The sequence below is a fragment of the Saccopteryx bilineata genome, chromosome 3, assembly GCF_036850765.1.
Source record: "Saccopteryx bilineata isolate mSacBil1 chromosome 3, mSacBil1_pri_phased_curated, whole genome shotgun sequence".
In the NCBI taxonomy this organism is placed as follows: Eukaryota; Metazoa; Chordata; class Mammalia; order Chiroptera; family Emballonuridae; genus Saccopteryx; species Saccopteryx bilineata.
In genome coordinates, this window is record NC_089492.1 from 234,728,522 (window position 1) to 234,744,410 (window position 15,889).

At 38.8% G+C, this 15,889-nt stretch overlaps 1 protein-coding gene and 1 non-coding gene across 18 annotated transcripts in view; both read right to left on the reverse strand.

The window, feature by feature from the left end:
- SGIP1 (SH3GL interacting endocytic adaptor 1) overlaps positions 1-15,889 on the reverse strand; it is a 223,899-nt gene that overhangs the window by 43,757 nt on the left and 164,253 nt on the right. For 6 of the 17 annotated variants that reach the window (XM_066268940.1, XM_066268944.1, XM_066268951.1 and 3 more), the window contains 4 exons: positions 14,651-14,778; positions 13,146-13,272; positions 7,383-7,448; positions 6,385-6,444 (listed from right to left, as the gene is read on the reverse strand). In XM_066268940.1, coding sequence (XP_066125037.1) covers positions 6,385-6,444; positions 7,383-7,448; positions 13,146-13,272; positions 14,651-14,778 — 381 coding nt within the window. The remainder of the gene's footprint in view (positions 1-6,384; positions 6,445-7,382; positions 7,449-13,145; positions 13,273-14,650; positions 14,779-15,889) is intronic. The other 11 variants (XM_066268954.1, XM_066268956.1, XM_066268950.1 and 8 more) reach the window with 3 other exon arrangements.
- Positions 5,299-5,374, reverse strand: TRNAF-GAA (transfer RNA phenylalanine (anticodon GAA)). Its single transcript has one exon. It is a non-coding gene; the product is annotated as a tRNA-Phe (tRNA).

Genomic DNA, 15,889 nt, shown 5'->3' on the forward strand with positions numbered 1-15,889 from the left:
CTCTAAAGCTTTCCCATAAATATTTAATTGAATAGAATTCTGATTCTTCCATAGCCCATTTACACAATTTTGTCTAGACATTAGGGCAAAAACAGGGAGCACTTTACTATAATATTAAGAAATATATATTTGGTCTTTGTCTTCAGTTCTTGTCACAGAGTTCTCAAAGCTCTTGTAATTTCCTGAATGACAGGGTAAAAGGGGAGTCTTTTCTTACTCATAACAAGCCTCTTTCAGCCACACCTGGGTTTATACTAATGAGGTGACTCTTGGAGGATGGGGACTCCTTGCCAGAGGAATCAACCATGTGATGAGAGGATTGGAACTTTTTGTCCCATTCTGGACTTCTGAGGAGAGGAGAGAGCTTGGATATTGACTGAATCACCAATTACCAATGATTAAATCAATCATGCCTATGTAATGACTCTCCATAAAAACCCTAAACAATGGAGTTTGGAAAGCTTCTGGGTTGGTGAATACATCAAGGTACTGGGAGGGTGTCATGACCAGGAGGGCATGGGGGCTCTGTGCCCCTCCCCCCATTCCTTGCTCTATGCATCTCATAGGGCTGTTCCTGAGTTGAATTCTTCATAGTAAATAAGTAATAAAAATAAAAGGGCTTTCTTGAATTCTGAGCCATTTTAGCAAATCAACAAACACATGATGGGGGCTGTGGGAACCCTGAATTTATAGCCAGGTGACGACCTGGGACTCTGGACTGTCCTCTGAAGCGGGGGTGGCGGGGGCAGACTTGTGGGACTGAGCCCTTAGCCTGTGGGGTCTGAGCTAACTCTAGGTTGTTAGTGTCAGAATTGTTTTATGTGAAGGGGAAAACCCTACCTATTTCATGTCAGAAGTGTAGTGAGTAGTACAAAGCAAGAGGTTTCTCTTTCATTGGCTTTCTGTTCGATCACCAGCATGACAGTCATATAGTACACATGAGTGAGACAGGGCACCTGTCTTAAAGAGCAGGAAACCAAGTGAAATATCAGATGTGGGCCAATCCCAGAGATTTTCAGAACAGGCAACTCATTCTGATGAAGAGGCAAAGTGAATTCTGAAACCCTCAGCAGATGTTCCTGAGACATTTCTCGGATTCCACTTGAATCATCTTAATAGGTTTAGGTTATTTAAAAAAACAAACAAACACCATAAAAACAAAAAATAACTCTGTGATCTTCAGTTGGTTTAAAAGAAAGGATTTTATATTTTATATTTACAGTATAGCTTGTCTATACATAAAAATTCAGAATAGCTAGGGAGCGTGATTTTAATTTTCAGCGAAGACAGTCCTGTATCACTGCTTTTTACATTTCTATTATTTTTGCTCCAACCTGGTTGTACCTAACACTATGGTTTACAATGTGTGTACTCAGTAACTTTCCTGTGTTATATATTGAAAAGGCTTATAGTAGGTAGGTACAATTAGTAGACACTTTCCACTTGAAAAATATTATGAATTTAGCAAAACAATTACTTCTCATAAAACTGGTCTCATATTCCAATTTTTCTATTGATGCTCAAGTGAATAAATTAATGTTTTTCTGTCTACATGTGAAAAATTGGACCTGTTTGTTTTTTTATAGGATGTTATTACTATGACAATGTATAGAAAACTGAGTAGTTCATGACTCTGATTGTGTCTTACCAATTACTAAGTAAGGATATTTAATAACCTGCTGAGAAAGGTCAGAAGTTTAAAGTGCCAAAGAGTTAGTTTTTTTTTTTTACATAGACAACATCATTCCAAAGAAGAAAAAGTAGCTCCTGTTGTATAGATGATTAAAGTCGTAACAGAAACTTATTTTTCCCTCCCTAGATTCTAATCTGGATAGGGAAAAGAGCTTAAATGAGAATGGAATGGCTTTGAGATTAGAGGTCTCAGCAAGGCCAATGGTAAGATAAAATCAGGGGACTAGAGAACGGGAAGGTTAGGAGATATGGAAAAACCCACCGGCACCATCTGCCTCAAGGAACGTTGCAGAGACTGCATGAGATCCTGCACGCACACAGGGCGTCCTCCTGGACATCCAGCCGGTGGCCTGGCTGCAAATCTCTACCTCTTCCTGGCTGCGTGATGCTGCAAAAGTTATCTACATGATCTGAGTCTAGATTTCTTCATCAGTGAATTGTGCAGATGCTATGATAATCGAAAGAATGTACTTTGCACCAATAGCACTTGGATGTTAGTTATTATTATTACTACTTTTATTACCTTGGTCCCCTAGTTAAAACTGCAACCCCAATATGCTCTATTCTACTTTTCTATTGTGTTTTTCCTGTAGAACTTATTACCATCTCCATGCTATATATTTTACTTATTTGTCTTATTTCTAACTTGCCACATTAGAATGTAAGCTCCATGGCAACAAGAATTATTTCTGCTTGTTTACTTCTAGGGGAGTACCCAAGACAGTGCGAGTACATTGTAACCCGTAATAAGTATTTGTTGAATGAAAGAATCATTGCCTAATGTAGTTCTTATATAAATGGGAGGCAGATTGTTAGTTATTGTATAAATAGCCAAAGCGATGCTTACCAGTGGGGACCATTTCCAAGATATGGCCAGAGGTGTGGGTTACTGACTAGAGTGAAGGGAAAGTTTGTGGGAGCTGAAGAAGTCAAAGAGGCCGTGGAGCCAGAACCACAGAAGAACCTTCCATGAAGAGTGCTGCAGACGTGCTGGTCCCTGGACAGTGGGCATCAGTTAAGGAAACAGGTGGGTGATTTTTGCACAGAGCCCTAGACTGTAGAGAAGGGTGTTGCTGAGGAAGTGACATTCCCGGAGGCGTGATGAGAGTAAGAGCAGTAAAGAGGAGCACGGAGCAGCCTAGAGTCGAGTGTGCACAGAGGTTGGGGATCACACTCAGACACAAGGGTGCTCAAGAACGGATGATTGCGGGTTGTGTTCTTCTTCATTCCCAGATACAAGATGACTTTGTAGTTAAATAAGCTGACCAAGGAGAGAGGAACGGCACTTCTCTGGAAACATCCTGATGTTAAAATGCTCTAGGGAACTGCTCGGATATCTAACAGTCACATTTCCTACTTGTCATGGAAATATCTTTCCCTTCCTCCCATTTCAGAAGAATACTTGATAGCTGCAATAGGATATAGTCTTGGATGAATGAATTTTAGAAGTTATTACTTTACATAACTTGAACTTTTTTTTATTAAATAAGTTAAGATTTCAGTGAAATTGTTTATAAAAGTAAAACATTAAGAAAAATTTTGAGACTGTTGTGAATTAGAAGCACTGTCTAAAATCTCTGGTTAAATTAAAGTTGGAATGGTGAAGCCCTAATGCTATCTCCAAAGGAACTCATAAGCCAGTGTTCATTAGTTAGTTGTTCAGTCAGTGGCTCAAACCCTTACTGAGTGACTATGATGTTTAAACACTGTGAGAACAAAGCAGTGGATAAGACAGGGTAAAGTTTTGAACACTATAAACACATTATTTAGATGTCAATAAATAATAATTTAAAAGAATTTAGAAAAAGCGAGTTTGTCTGACATGGGAGTTTTTCTTCCTTTTCTATATTCCTTAAATGAAGAATAGAAGATAATGATAATTAATATTAATAATAACAAATGTGGGTAAAATTAAAGTGCCCCAAAAGAATTTGTTAGAAGTGCTTCCTATTCCATAACACATGTTTAATGAGAGTCTTTTTGGAGTATACAAATTGGGTAGGGGCACTATTCTCAAGGCATTTTACATGTCACCATTTCTATGCCATTTTATCATCACAGCAGAAAACCCTTTTAGGTTGCACTAGTGAAAAATATCTGAGATTAATGTACACAAATGAGAAAAACAAACCTTCTTTGTTCTTAAAACATTGTCATTCTTGTTCAAGTGACTAGGTGTTTGTCATCTTGAGTCTTTCCTAAGTCTAGCCTTAAAGCTGATTTTAAAGTAGTTATCTGCACAAGCATTTCCTGATGAGAGAAGGAGGGGGCATGCATTCATGATATGGCTGCTCCTGTAGTTCCTTGGGAAACTTTGTTCATATTTCCCAGATAATGATAACATGGTACTAGAGACTCCAAGTAATTTCTATTAATACTTTCTTGCATGACTTCCCTTGGCCCAAATTGAGATGCTTAAAAAAATTGGATCTTACTAATTAGAATGACAATGTTATGAAATTTATGTACTCAGAAACCTACTAACAAATGTTCTATATTTATAAAGTAAAAAATGTGGCTCACATTATGTTGTTCCACTTTTTAATACTTATATTTGATTGACAATACATATTTTTAAAAAAACCCAACAACCAGGAATTGTTTTAGATTGGTATTGTTAAGGAAAGACTCTCTGTTTAAAGAAACCCCAATTAAAACACAAGCAAACAAGCCAATAGATACTCAAAAGCCAAAGCAAACTGCTGCAACAAAAAACTTGCCAAAGTGTTGTTTTTGGAAGCTCAGGCAATTATTGAAGATTGCCAGTAATGTATTGCTTATTTCCTGGTTAAAATGGGGTATACTACAGCTTCAGCTGCGACCAGACTGGACCAGAAAGAAAGGGCCTTTATGAATGCGGATATTTATTGTATCTCAGGATTACCAACCTATTCAACCACAGCTTCTCCTTTTGAGATGAGCTGATTAGTAAATGTGCCACACCTGGGCACATTTTAGTTTCTTCTGATTCAGAGAGAGAGTATAGAAGGTCATAAGTTTGTAGACTTTGCATCTTGCTTATTACAAAATTAATGACCCGAGACAATCAAGGCTTCTAAAGCAGAGTGAATAGCCTATCCTCCTGTCTTCTACCAGAGCCATAAAAAGAAATCAGCGACTTGGAAAGTTTTAAATCAGACCACATTTTCTTCTGCTATCTGAACTATGCCAAACTGAAGGCTTCCATTCTAGGACCATCTTACAAGGAAAATTAACTGTAGAGAGAAAAAAACCATACCACACGAACTACTTAAGAATCTATCAGTCATTTTCTTTTCTTTTCTTTTTTTTTTTTTTTTTTTTTGTATTTTTCTGAAGCTGGAAACGGGGAGAGACAGTCAGACAGACTCCCGCATGCGCCCAACCGGGATCCACCCAGCACGCCCACCAGGGGCGACGCTCTGCCCACCAAGGGGCGATGCTCTGCCCCTCCGGGTCATCGCTCTGCTGTGACCAGAGCCACTCTAGCGCCTGGGGCAGAGGCCAAGGAGCCATCCCCAGCGCCCGGGCCATCTTTGCTCCAATGGAGCCTTGGCTGCGAGAGGGGAAGAGAGAGACAGAGAGGAAGGAGGAGGGGTGGAGAAGCAAATGGGCGCTTCTCCTATGTGCCCTGGCCGGGAATCGAACCCGGGTCCCCCGCACTTCAGACCGACGCTCTACCGCTGAGCCAACCGGCCAGGGCCTATCAGTCATTTTCTTACTTTTAAAATTGTGTTAAAACACACTCAAATTAGAAAATTTTTTGTGTCATGAAACACAGACACAAGTCCAATATTTAGATTCAATTCTAGAGTAGAGTATTTTTTGGCCAATTTTTGATCCCTGAATTCATTTAACTATTTAAAATTATAGCAAATAGGGACTTAATTGATTAATATTTATAGGTATGAGGATCCATTAATTAAGTTAAATTACTTTATTTTCCTTTCACCATTAGTTTAAATGAGCCATTTTATGAAATGCCTGGCCTATTACAATGATTTAGAATTTAAATGTAAAACAGAAGAATGCTAATCCTTAATGCAGAACATAACAAATTATTCAACACTGAGGTTTAGATATCTGACATGTTCATATTTTCTTTAATCTCCTAAAATGTCAAGTCCAGCTATAGTTCTCCATTTTACTACAGTCTCCATTTTACTTCCAGTTTAATTTCAGGAGATGTAAATAGAACTTACTAAAATACTCCTCTCCCCTTTTTATTTCTTCCAGATTTTTCTGACCTTCTATGTAGCTTTTTTGTCATAAGGGCATATATACATATTTACATTTTACAATAATAGATGTTATGTCTGAAATATTAATTATCCAAAACAGAGTCAAATGCCAATACCAACCAAAAATGTCCCTATATTTGTTGCATTGCATTTGTGAAAGTGTTAGGAAAGAGCCCAGGTTGACAGAGTTAAGTTCCTTAGACAAAAATGGTATTTCTTTCCCCAATTTAATTAAGCAACAATATTAACTGCAAATTAGCTTTAATTTTTTAAATATAATAAATTGAAGATCCCATACAAACCAAATTCATGTAATATTTCTTTGGTATTTAATATTTTCTAAGTAGCCATAGCATTTTTATATAGAGAGTGAGACTAAGTCTTTTGAAGAGAATTGGGATTTCAAAATGCAGATGGGGGAAAAAGGATGAGGGGAGTAAAATTAGAATCTGGTATGCTATGTACTACTTACCTTCAAAAGTCAAATAAAACTTTCCTCTGTCAAACCAAACGAGGGAAGGCTGTTCATTCTCTGTATGGCCAGGAGTTGAAGCGGGATGGGAAAGGTTAAGGAGAGGGAGAGAGAAGGACACAGTATGAGTTACAGAGCAGGTCATTAAATCTCACTACGGGGGAGGGCAAAGGCACTGCATGTCATTAGCGTGCAGGGAAAAAGGAAGGCTGGCAATCTATGTGGTATTTTTATTTTTATTTTTTTTAGTTCAGGAAACAGAAAGCAAAGCAAAGCTATCAAGGCCTAAGGGGATGAGCACGTGTTGTTGGTAGCTTGACACTTGGTGCTTGTGCGCATGAGCAGAAGTCTTCCTGGCCATGCAGGGGCGTCAGCATATTTTAACTGCACTAGTGTGAGCAAACTGTCATTCAGCAATTGCTGTATCCATTTCACCTTCAGTGTAATTCTCTTCTATGTTTTCAAAGAGATAAACTTGGATTCATGGGTCTTATAAACTTAGCTTAGGTTTTAAATGACAACAGCATTGTATATCAATTTAATGTTCTTGGAAGATGTCATATATCTTCCATCCCCTCCCCTGGAATCACCTTAGGCATCCAGACACAAAACACCCTTTACCTATGTACCAAAGAGAAAACAAGATTACTAACGGTGCTCTTATTATTTTTTAAAATTAAAAAAGCAGTCACTGGACATGTAATTCTGAGCAGTTAAATTATTCCTTCCTTTATAGATTCACAAAGCAATAGCGTCTCACCTTTTTTGAACCTTTTCACTGAGAAACTGTCATGCAACTTGCTGCTTTTTAATATGTTCACTTAAAAAATTCAATGGCATGAGTTCCACAATGAACAGTAAGCAGACAGGTGCATCTGAGAGGCACTGGACACTCATGAGGTGAGTAGCATGTCCATGAAGTTTATAGCATTCAGATAGCATAATGGCTTGGATTTTTAAAGTCTAGATATCTAGAGATCACTTGGTTAGCACCATACCTGCAGGGGTTTCACAGCGCCTTTCAAATGAGGGCAGTTTGTCATAAAAAACATCATCTTCTGACACTACGAACCAAAGAAATATAAAGGAATGGAAAGCAAAAACACAAATACAAATCCCAAATGAAATCAAGCAGCACACTTTACTGACTGAAACACAAGAGTGATTTTAATGGAAAATGAAACAAAACCTAAGTAACTGAGTTTATGATTAGGATATAAAAAGGGATGTGCTTATTTCATGATGATTCTATGGGAAGAAATTGTAATTTTTAAAATGCCATGTTTTAGCATCTGCATTTGACTGGACTCATCTCCATGGAAGAGGTCACAACCCCACCTTTTCAGGGAGTTGTTAAAGACACTCATTAATAATTGACTTGTGCAAGTGTATTTCACTCAGACACAATTCTCAAGTGGCCAGACATATGTCCATCAACAGAATCACACAGCATGTACTCCCCCACAGGGGGAAAGAGGAAGCTTTTAGCAAGACCATAAAAAAGCAACAGTATAAACCTGAGGTCCCTGAATGACATATTCCATTTTAACTTCAGTAATATCCAAATTGAATTTGACTTGTACCTGTCTTTGGTAGTTATAGACTGTGAATTTTGAATGGCATTATTGTAATTCCACCTTTGGCTATAGTGTTCAGCTATGGCTAAATACCTTTGTAAATTGATCTCACTTTTTCACCAACTAACTAATCTCCCTTCTCACCAACTAACAACTGCAGGTAACTAGAGTATTACTCTATCTGATTTTTTTTTTTTAAAAAGTACTCAATGTCATAGGTCCTGAGGGTATTATTATAACTTTAATAGAAAATCGAGCAAAATCTGTACAAGGACCCGTAAGAGAAAATCCTTCCTACAATGTAGAGAAGATAAGAGAATAAATAAATGAAGGTAGTAAAACTATCCCATAAATAATGTTTCTTGGAAAATATCCTACTAGCTTGGCTCCTAGACTTAGAGAGCAAAACAGGGAAACTATTTCTGTGTCAATTCTTAATGTTCTAGGATATCACCTGTTAATCAGTTTTTATTATACATGTGGCTTCTTTGTGGCTAGAACAAGTTAATGTATCTCCTATAGTATCCACAGGAAAGGAACAGGACAAATAAATTGGTACTAACGAGGACACTCTGTAGTCTCTAGAGAAAATAGGAAGGAAAACAGTTCAATTCACAGTAACTGAATGTAACAGTGCTTTTTCATACCTAAAAGTGGGAGGTGATGGAGGATAGTCCTTTCTTTCGAAGCACTAATTTCCTATTTATAATCTCATTAAAATGAGGAGCCTCCAAAACTGCCATTTGTTCTTTGAGCTGAAGTTACAAAAGCATAATTTATAAGGGTTGATTTTTTTTTATGGTGGTTGTGGACATTGAAGGCTTAGAAGAAAATATCCTAAATAAATCAAAGAATTTTAAAATTGAGTCATTGAATAGCTTTGTGCTTTGTTTAAATAAGTGCAACACTCAAATTAAATACAGAAAAAAATTTCCTTTATTTTTAAGGACTAACCATGGAGATGACCTCAAATTGATCCAGGCTGGAGAAGCCAGTATTGAAGATAGGCTTTTCCAAAATATAGCAGAAAGAAAAAAAAAAGATTAAAATTATATGTGGGAATTTTTAATTGGGATCAAGAATATCCACCTCCAAATGGTTGTTTTTCTTTCTGTGTAGGATAATTGGCATTAACACAGGTATTTGTAAAAAAAAAATGCTGATCCAATTCAGAACTGCATACCAGCTTGGAGAGACAAAGGCTTAGAGGAAATATTTTCAGTTTTAGATACTATGGTTAATATCCCAGAATTGCATACAAATGATTTTTGCTCAAAGTTCTATACCAACGAAAGCGTCAAAGTTCATTGACACTTCCTTTGTTGCTCATAAATGATTACTTTTCATTCATCACAGTATCTGGGATATTAAAAAGACAAATGATAATGCATAATCAACAGTGATGAACTATAATTAACAGTAAATTTCACAATGAAGAAAAATTGTCTTTACTGTGGTCTTTTTACATTGAGGTCCCAAATGAAGATTTTTACAAACATCTAAAAAATCCCTATCATCCATGAAAATAAGAAACAAAAAACAAAACAAGAAAAATGAATATTTACAATTAATTAAGAGATAATTCACTGTTTATTTGTATCTCAAATGTTTAGGAGTTTATTTATTATAATAGAATAACTTTAAATATTTTCTCTATTCCATAATATTAATAGATTTTCCTCTAAAATCATAGAGTGAAGGTCCTGTGAGATTTTTCTGAGTACAAAAAGAGTTTATTGTATTTCATTGATTCTAAGATGGGTACAGTCTTATATTTTAACCCCTCTGGAATTGGGAGGGGTCTTAAAACCATTGTGATAAGAAAGCATTGCCCCTTAGCTCAATTAGCAGCTTCCCCCTTCTTTCTTAGTTATATATAAAATAATAGTGCATCTTGTCATTGATGTCTTAAATTCAGTGAAGTACAGTTCCATAGAAGCTCTTCATTCCTTGAAAGATAATACACAGAAAGTTCTATTTTCAGGTGTGGCATCAGATTTACTGCTTTGTCAGCACAACTCTCATGAAAGATTTTTATGCCCAAGTCTTATAAGGGCATATTTGTATATGAACTACCATGTAAGAAGATTAAACTTGCTCTTAAGATTTTAGACCTGAAATTACATTAAACTTTGCTTATTAGTTCTTAGCACACTTGCCCCAATTTTGACTCAAGTGTCACAGAAAATGTCAAAAAGTATTGTGGTGGTAGAAGGGGAATGTTGAGCCATCAACTCAGGAAATTTGCCGCTGAAATTCTCTACTTCCCTGAGTCATTTGACTTCATTAAATTGACATTCCAAGACAATCAGCAAAAGTCAGTCCTTTGGTCCTGAACAGCCAAAGCACATCCTCTACAAAGAGATAAACGCCAACACAGGAGAAGCTGCTGGGCAGTCAGTCATTTGACAATGCAGTTGCTTCAGTGAGAATCAGCTGTCAGGTGACCCACAGCAGCAGAAATAAAGAACAGGAGAGTGAGGAATGTAGTGGGAAGATGAAAACCAAGTTAAAAATAACAGAACTGAACAGAGTAAATCAGAGTGCTCCTCAGCAAAGAAGCAATGTGACTATCCTCTCAGGTTGGTTTTTTTATAAACCCCTTTGAGGTGCATCTTGAAAGAGTGCATATGAGATGTGTTCAGAATTAAAGTGACTGCCAGGATTTGAGATTTCTTCAGCAGGGGGTGTAAAAACACATTATGCAAAGCATAGGCACTTTTCAAATTCTCTTTGTGTGTAATTTCCTCTGTGAATCTCAATGAATTGAAAGAACATGTTAGATGGCCATCTGAGGTCACTTGAAGTTTGCTTTCTGAGTGACAGTTTTTTTTTTTTTCTTTTCTTTTTTTTTCACTTTTCTGAAGCTGGAAACAGGGAGAGACAGTCAGACAGACTCCCGCATGCGCCCGACCGGGATCCACCCGGCACGCCCACCAGGGGCGACGCTCTGCCCACCAGGGGGCGATGCTCTGCCCATCCTGGGCATCGCCATGTTGCGACCAGAGCCACTCTAGCGCCTGAGGCAGAGGCCACAGAGCCATCCCCAGCGCCCGGGCCATCTTTGCTCCAATGGAGCCTTGGCTGCGGGAGGGGAAGAGAGAGACAGAGAGGAAAGCGCGGCGGAGGGGTGGAGAAGCAAATGGGCGCTTCTCCTGTGTGCCCTGGCCGGGAATCGAACCCGGGTCCTCTGCACGCTAGGCCGACGCTCTACCGCTGAGCCAACCGGCCAGGGCGTGACAGTTTATTTTTACTTTCCTCTTTGACCAAGCAAGAAAGTCATATGGAGTGGGTGGAACAAATGATCTTGAGAAAAACAAGCAAACAACAACAAAAAACCAGAGCAGGAGTGGGCAAAATGAATGTAACAATCAAGAGTATTAAACAGAGTTCAAAAGTAAGGCTGGGATGTTACAGAAATAAACAAACAAAAAAGCCAGTAAGAAATGAATTAATAGGGTGATAAATATAGGAAGCGCCAATTTGCCCCAATTAATGATGCAGATAAATAACATATATATCTAGATATCTAGATATATCTAGATATCTAGATATATATATCTATGTTAACTGTCTGTTACTGCATCATATGCAATTGGAGAGCTGGCTGTATTTTCACCAAATTTAAAGGATTCTTTTGGGCTGGTTTAATTAATAATATAGAGCATGTGATAGAGTTGAATTTCTCTTTGGGGCCCCTAAATAACACACCTTAACTTATTTCACTGGAAAAATAGGGAGTTTTGGGTTTTTTTTCCCAGAAAAGCTTCAGGCTTTGATGAAGCTACTGCTGACATGGGCAGCTCTGTCACGTGCTTTTGGTAAGTAGTAGGAATTTATTTAGCTTTGGTTAATGATTCTCTCAAATAATGCAGGGTGGTTAGCTGGTTTATAATATGGGAGAGTTGGAGAGGAGTTCTGACAATAAAGGAAGACAATGGGAAAGAATGGAAGAGGAAAGCCCCAGGTCAGGGACACCATGCAAATAGGAGAGGTGGCAGGAGCCTGTGGAAGATGGGTGAAGATGTATAGAGAGAGACCAGCCTTGGGAAAAAGGAAGGCTTTCCAGGTAAAAGGAGGTATTTGAACCTGGGAAGACCATCCAGCTGAGCAGCCATTCTCTCCTTCACTTTCATCACACCATAAGGAAAGAGGCACAAAGGCATTTACTGAAAATGCCAGCAATAATTTATTTCTTGGGGAACATTGACCACATAGCACTAAAAATCACTAGGAAAAGAATGTCAAAATGTTTGCTCAAGTCCCACAATGCCAATGTGTATACCATCTGTCAACACGAGAGCAACTAGCAGTGATGAAGAAATGAAAGTTTCAAGAAAATACAAGTTCTACCTGACCAGGCAGTGGTGCAATAAATAGAGCATCGGACTGGAATGCAGAAGACCCAGGTTCAAAACCCCAAGATTGCTGGCTTGAGAGTGGGCTCATCTGGCTTGAGTCCAGGCTCACCAGCTTGAGTATGGGGTTGCTGGCTTGAGCATGGGATCATAGATATGACTCCATGGTCGCTGGCTAGAGCCCAAAGGTCACTGGCTTGAAGCCCAAGGTCACTGGCTTGAGCAAAGGGTCACTCGCTCTGCTGTAGCTCCCCAGTCAAGGCACATTTGAGAAAGCAATCAATGAATAACTAAGGTGCCACAATGAAGAATTGATGCTTCTTATCCTTCTCCCTTCCTGTCTGTCTGTCTCTCTCTGTCCCCCTCTGTCTCTCACTGTCTCTGTCACAAACACACACAAAAGAATATACAAGTTTTAAATTTTGAGATTTCTGATGTAGTACATGATCAGACTTTAGAGAAACATTTCCCCCTCAAAGGAGATGATTTTGACTATAAGAAATAATATCTAAATTACAGAGATAATATCTAAATTATATCTATCTTATTTGACAATTTCTTCCTTGCTTTTATTAATAGCTCTGTATGGAACAGCATAAGAGAACTTTTATGAAACACAGGTGTTAATGTTCTTTCATTTATTTGCCTAGTCAAACCACTTTGCCTCCTTTGCTGAGAAGGTGCTTTTAAAAGAAGAGTCAGATGATAGTTGCAAAACACACAGCAAAACAATGTTGTCCAGAAAAGTAAGGCCTTAGGGTTTTCAGATCATAACTATAGCTAGTCAAAACCACAAATGGATTAAAAGAGAGGAGATAATTTTTACCAACTGTGGGAGTAGTGGCTGCACTCAAGGAGTTGGTGGACGATATTGAAGAAGTGCTCTCAGCCCGGGCTAGGGGTGCTATCGGAGGAGGGCTGGAAGAATGTATGGGAGGGCTGAAAGGTCTGGGCTGCAGAGAGAAGAAAAGAGATGGAAAGTTAGATCCACAGGTCAGAGTACTTTTGTTCCATATTTTTCATGTTCTGCAGCTGCTGCTATAATGACTCAGGTTTTTAAAAGTACAGATGACACCATTTTTACACCGAAATAAATTATATCTATACAGGAGCTTGTAGATGGAGCTAGAGGAACCATAAACCACCAGACCAAGAGCTGCACTCCATAGGGATATCAGACTTGGAGGTGAGGTCTGTGATGCGGTCAGCGATGCTCAGGGTTGTGAACTCACATACTTTCAGGGACTAAGCAGGTAATATAATCTGAGAGCTTAAAACCATTTAAAGCCTGACCAGGCGGTGGCGCAGTGGATAGAGCGTTGGACTGGGATGTCGAGGACCCAGGTTCGAGACCCCGAGGTCGCCAGCTTGAGCGCGGGCTCATCTGGCTTGAGCAAATAAAAAATGCTCACCAACTTAGACCCAAGGTTGCTGGCTCAAGCAAGGGGTTACTCGGTCTGCTGAAGGCCCGCGGTCAAGGCACATATGAGAAAGCAATCAATGAACAAATTAAGGTGTTGCAACGAAAAACTGATGATTGATCCTTCTCATCTCTCTCCATTCCTGTCTGTCTGTCCCTATCTATCCCTCTCTCTGACTCTCTCTCTCTGTCCCTGTAAATAAATAAAAATAAAAAATAAAAAACAAAACAAAAAAAAAAAAACAAACAAAAAAACCATTTAAATACAAAATGCTGTAGTGTGCTAGCTTAACCAAATATTAGGAACATCACCAGTTTGTGGCTCCTCTGCATAGATGCCAAAGAAATTTACCATCTGCTGGAAGTCTCTTTATCATCCACACAGAATGTTTTCTACTCCTTAACCTTAAACATGATGTAAGAAACTTCCACGACAAACGTGTTGGGCCACCATTCTCCTTTTATATCTACATAGTGTGGCTACCACCGATAACTTCTCTGTAGTCTGGGGACAGAAATCAAGACTTGCCCTCTCTTGGGGTCTTTCAAAATCATATATATATGATTAAAGAAAAGGAGGTAAAAAGAAATACCTCCCTTTCTAAAGGTCTAGTACAATTGAGCATTACTATCTTAATTAGCATCAAACCCAGTGTAGTAGAACTAAGGGCCCCAGCATCCCTATTCTTACCATTTCATACCCTGGCTTGAAAGAAAGTAGAGATTTGAGGAGGGTTGAAACGCACACCCATACTGTGGCAACTGCTTTTCAGATGCCATCCATCAGGGCCGTTTGCACAAACGATCTAAGGCTTAGACCTGAAGCTGAGATGGCTTGTGTGGAGGCTTTCGACTCAGTTTATCATTCTCACCTTGAGGTTCTGAGCAAGACAGAACAGAAGGGAACATACCACATCTCCAACTCCAGGTTTTCCTGGAGGTAGCTTTGGCCGCGATGGAGGCCGGGGAGGCGGTGGAGGTGGGGTGGTGCTGCTGCAAGGCACCAAGGGAGTGGCTGGCCGAGCAGGGGAGGATGCACCTGAAAAACAAGCTGGTGTTAGAAACGGCTGGAAACGAAGCTGGCCAAAGGGCTGTCATCGCTTACTTGCTCCCTCCCGTTCCCACAGTGCAATGCCAGTCCTGGACAATTTTTTTTTCACTTCAGCCATTGGTATATTCAACACTGTAGCATGTGGTATTTTTTTTTTAATATAGGAAAAAAAAATCACTCAGTTGAACCGTGGTTGATGGCAGAAGCTGCAGCTCATTGCCTTTTGTTGTCATGTGACACCCAGTGAAAGGTAAATCCTTTTCTTAGTGACAGAAAACATATTCTTAAGACTCTTTTAGCTGAGTGGTGGGTAGCCTTCAATTTCACCACAGGCTCACTAAACTTTGATACATTTTTTTTGGTTTTTGCTTATTCAGAATTTAGTTATGTGCAAGATGAAAATAGAGTTAGAACTTGAAGGAAGACAAATGATTTTTTTCCACATTATATGTATATTTAAACATGTATAAGAGATTTACCCTGTTTACTATGCTTCAAAATATGAGTGCTAACTTTATAAATGTAAGCCAACACTTGACAGTAAGCAAAGGACAAAGTATACAAAGGTAAATTAGATGTATGAGAATTTTGTGTTTAGGATCTGAAAAGCAGAAACACATTCGATTTAAAGGATTTTATTTTTAAAGGAGGCTGCTTAGGAATCTGTTCTGCATCGAGTTTGTCCATAATGATTTTTGTGGTGATTTTTAAAAGAGCCTCTTGGATTTACTTTTCTGGCTGTCAATGACAAACATGTGAAACACAGAAGACACACAGGGACCAGCATGCACACTAATCAGCATACCAGTAAGGTGTTTAGGCTCAGGGATCTGCCTGTCAGCACTCACATATCAGGGTGACGTGGGTAAACTACTTGGCTAAAACCCTTCAAACGTAAAATCAATATTCTAAAGACTTCTTGTTCAGAAAAGTTTCTACTACTCCAGATGCTTTGTCACTTTGGTTAGAAGCACAGGTATCAAATCATTCCAAGAAAATTCTAAGCAATCCTGCCCCAGGAAAATAGCCATCCCCTCCCTGTCTTCCCTCCAATATACAAAACTATTCCCAGGAGAACACTAGACCTGTGTCTCCATCT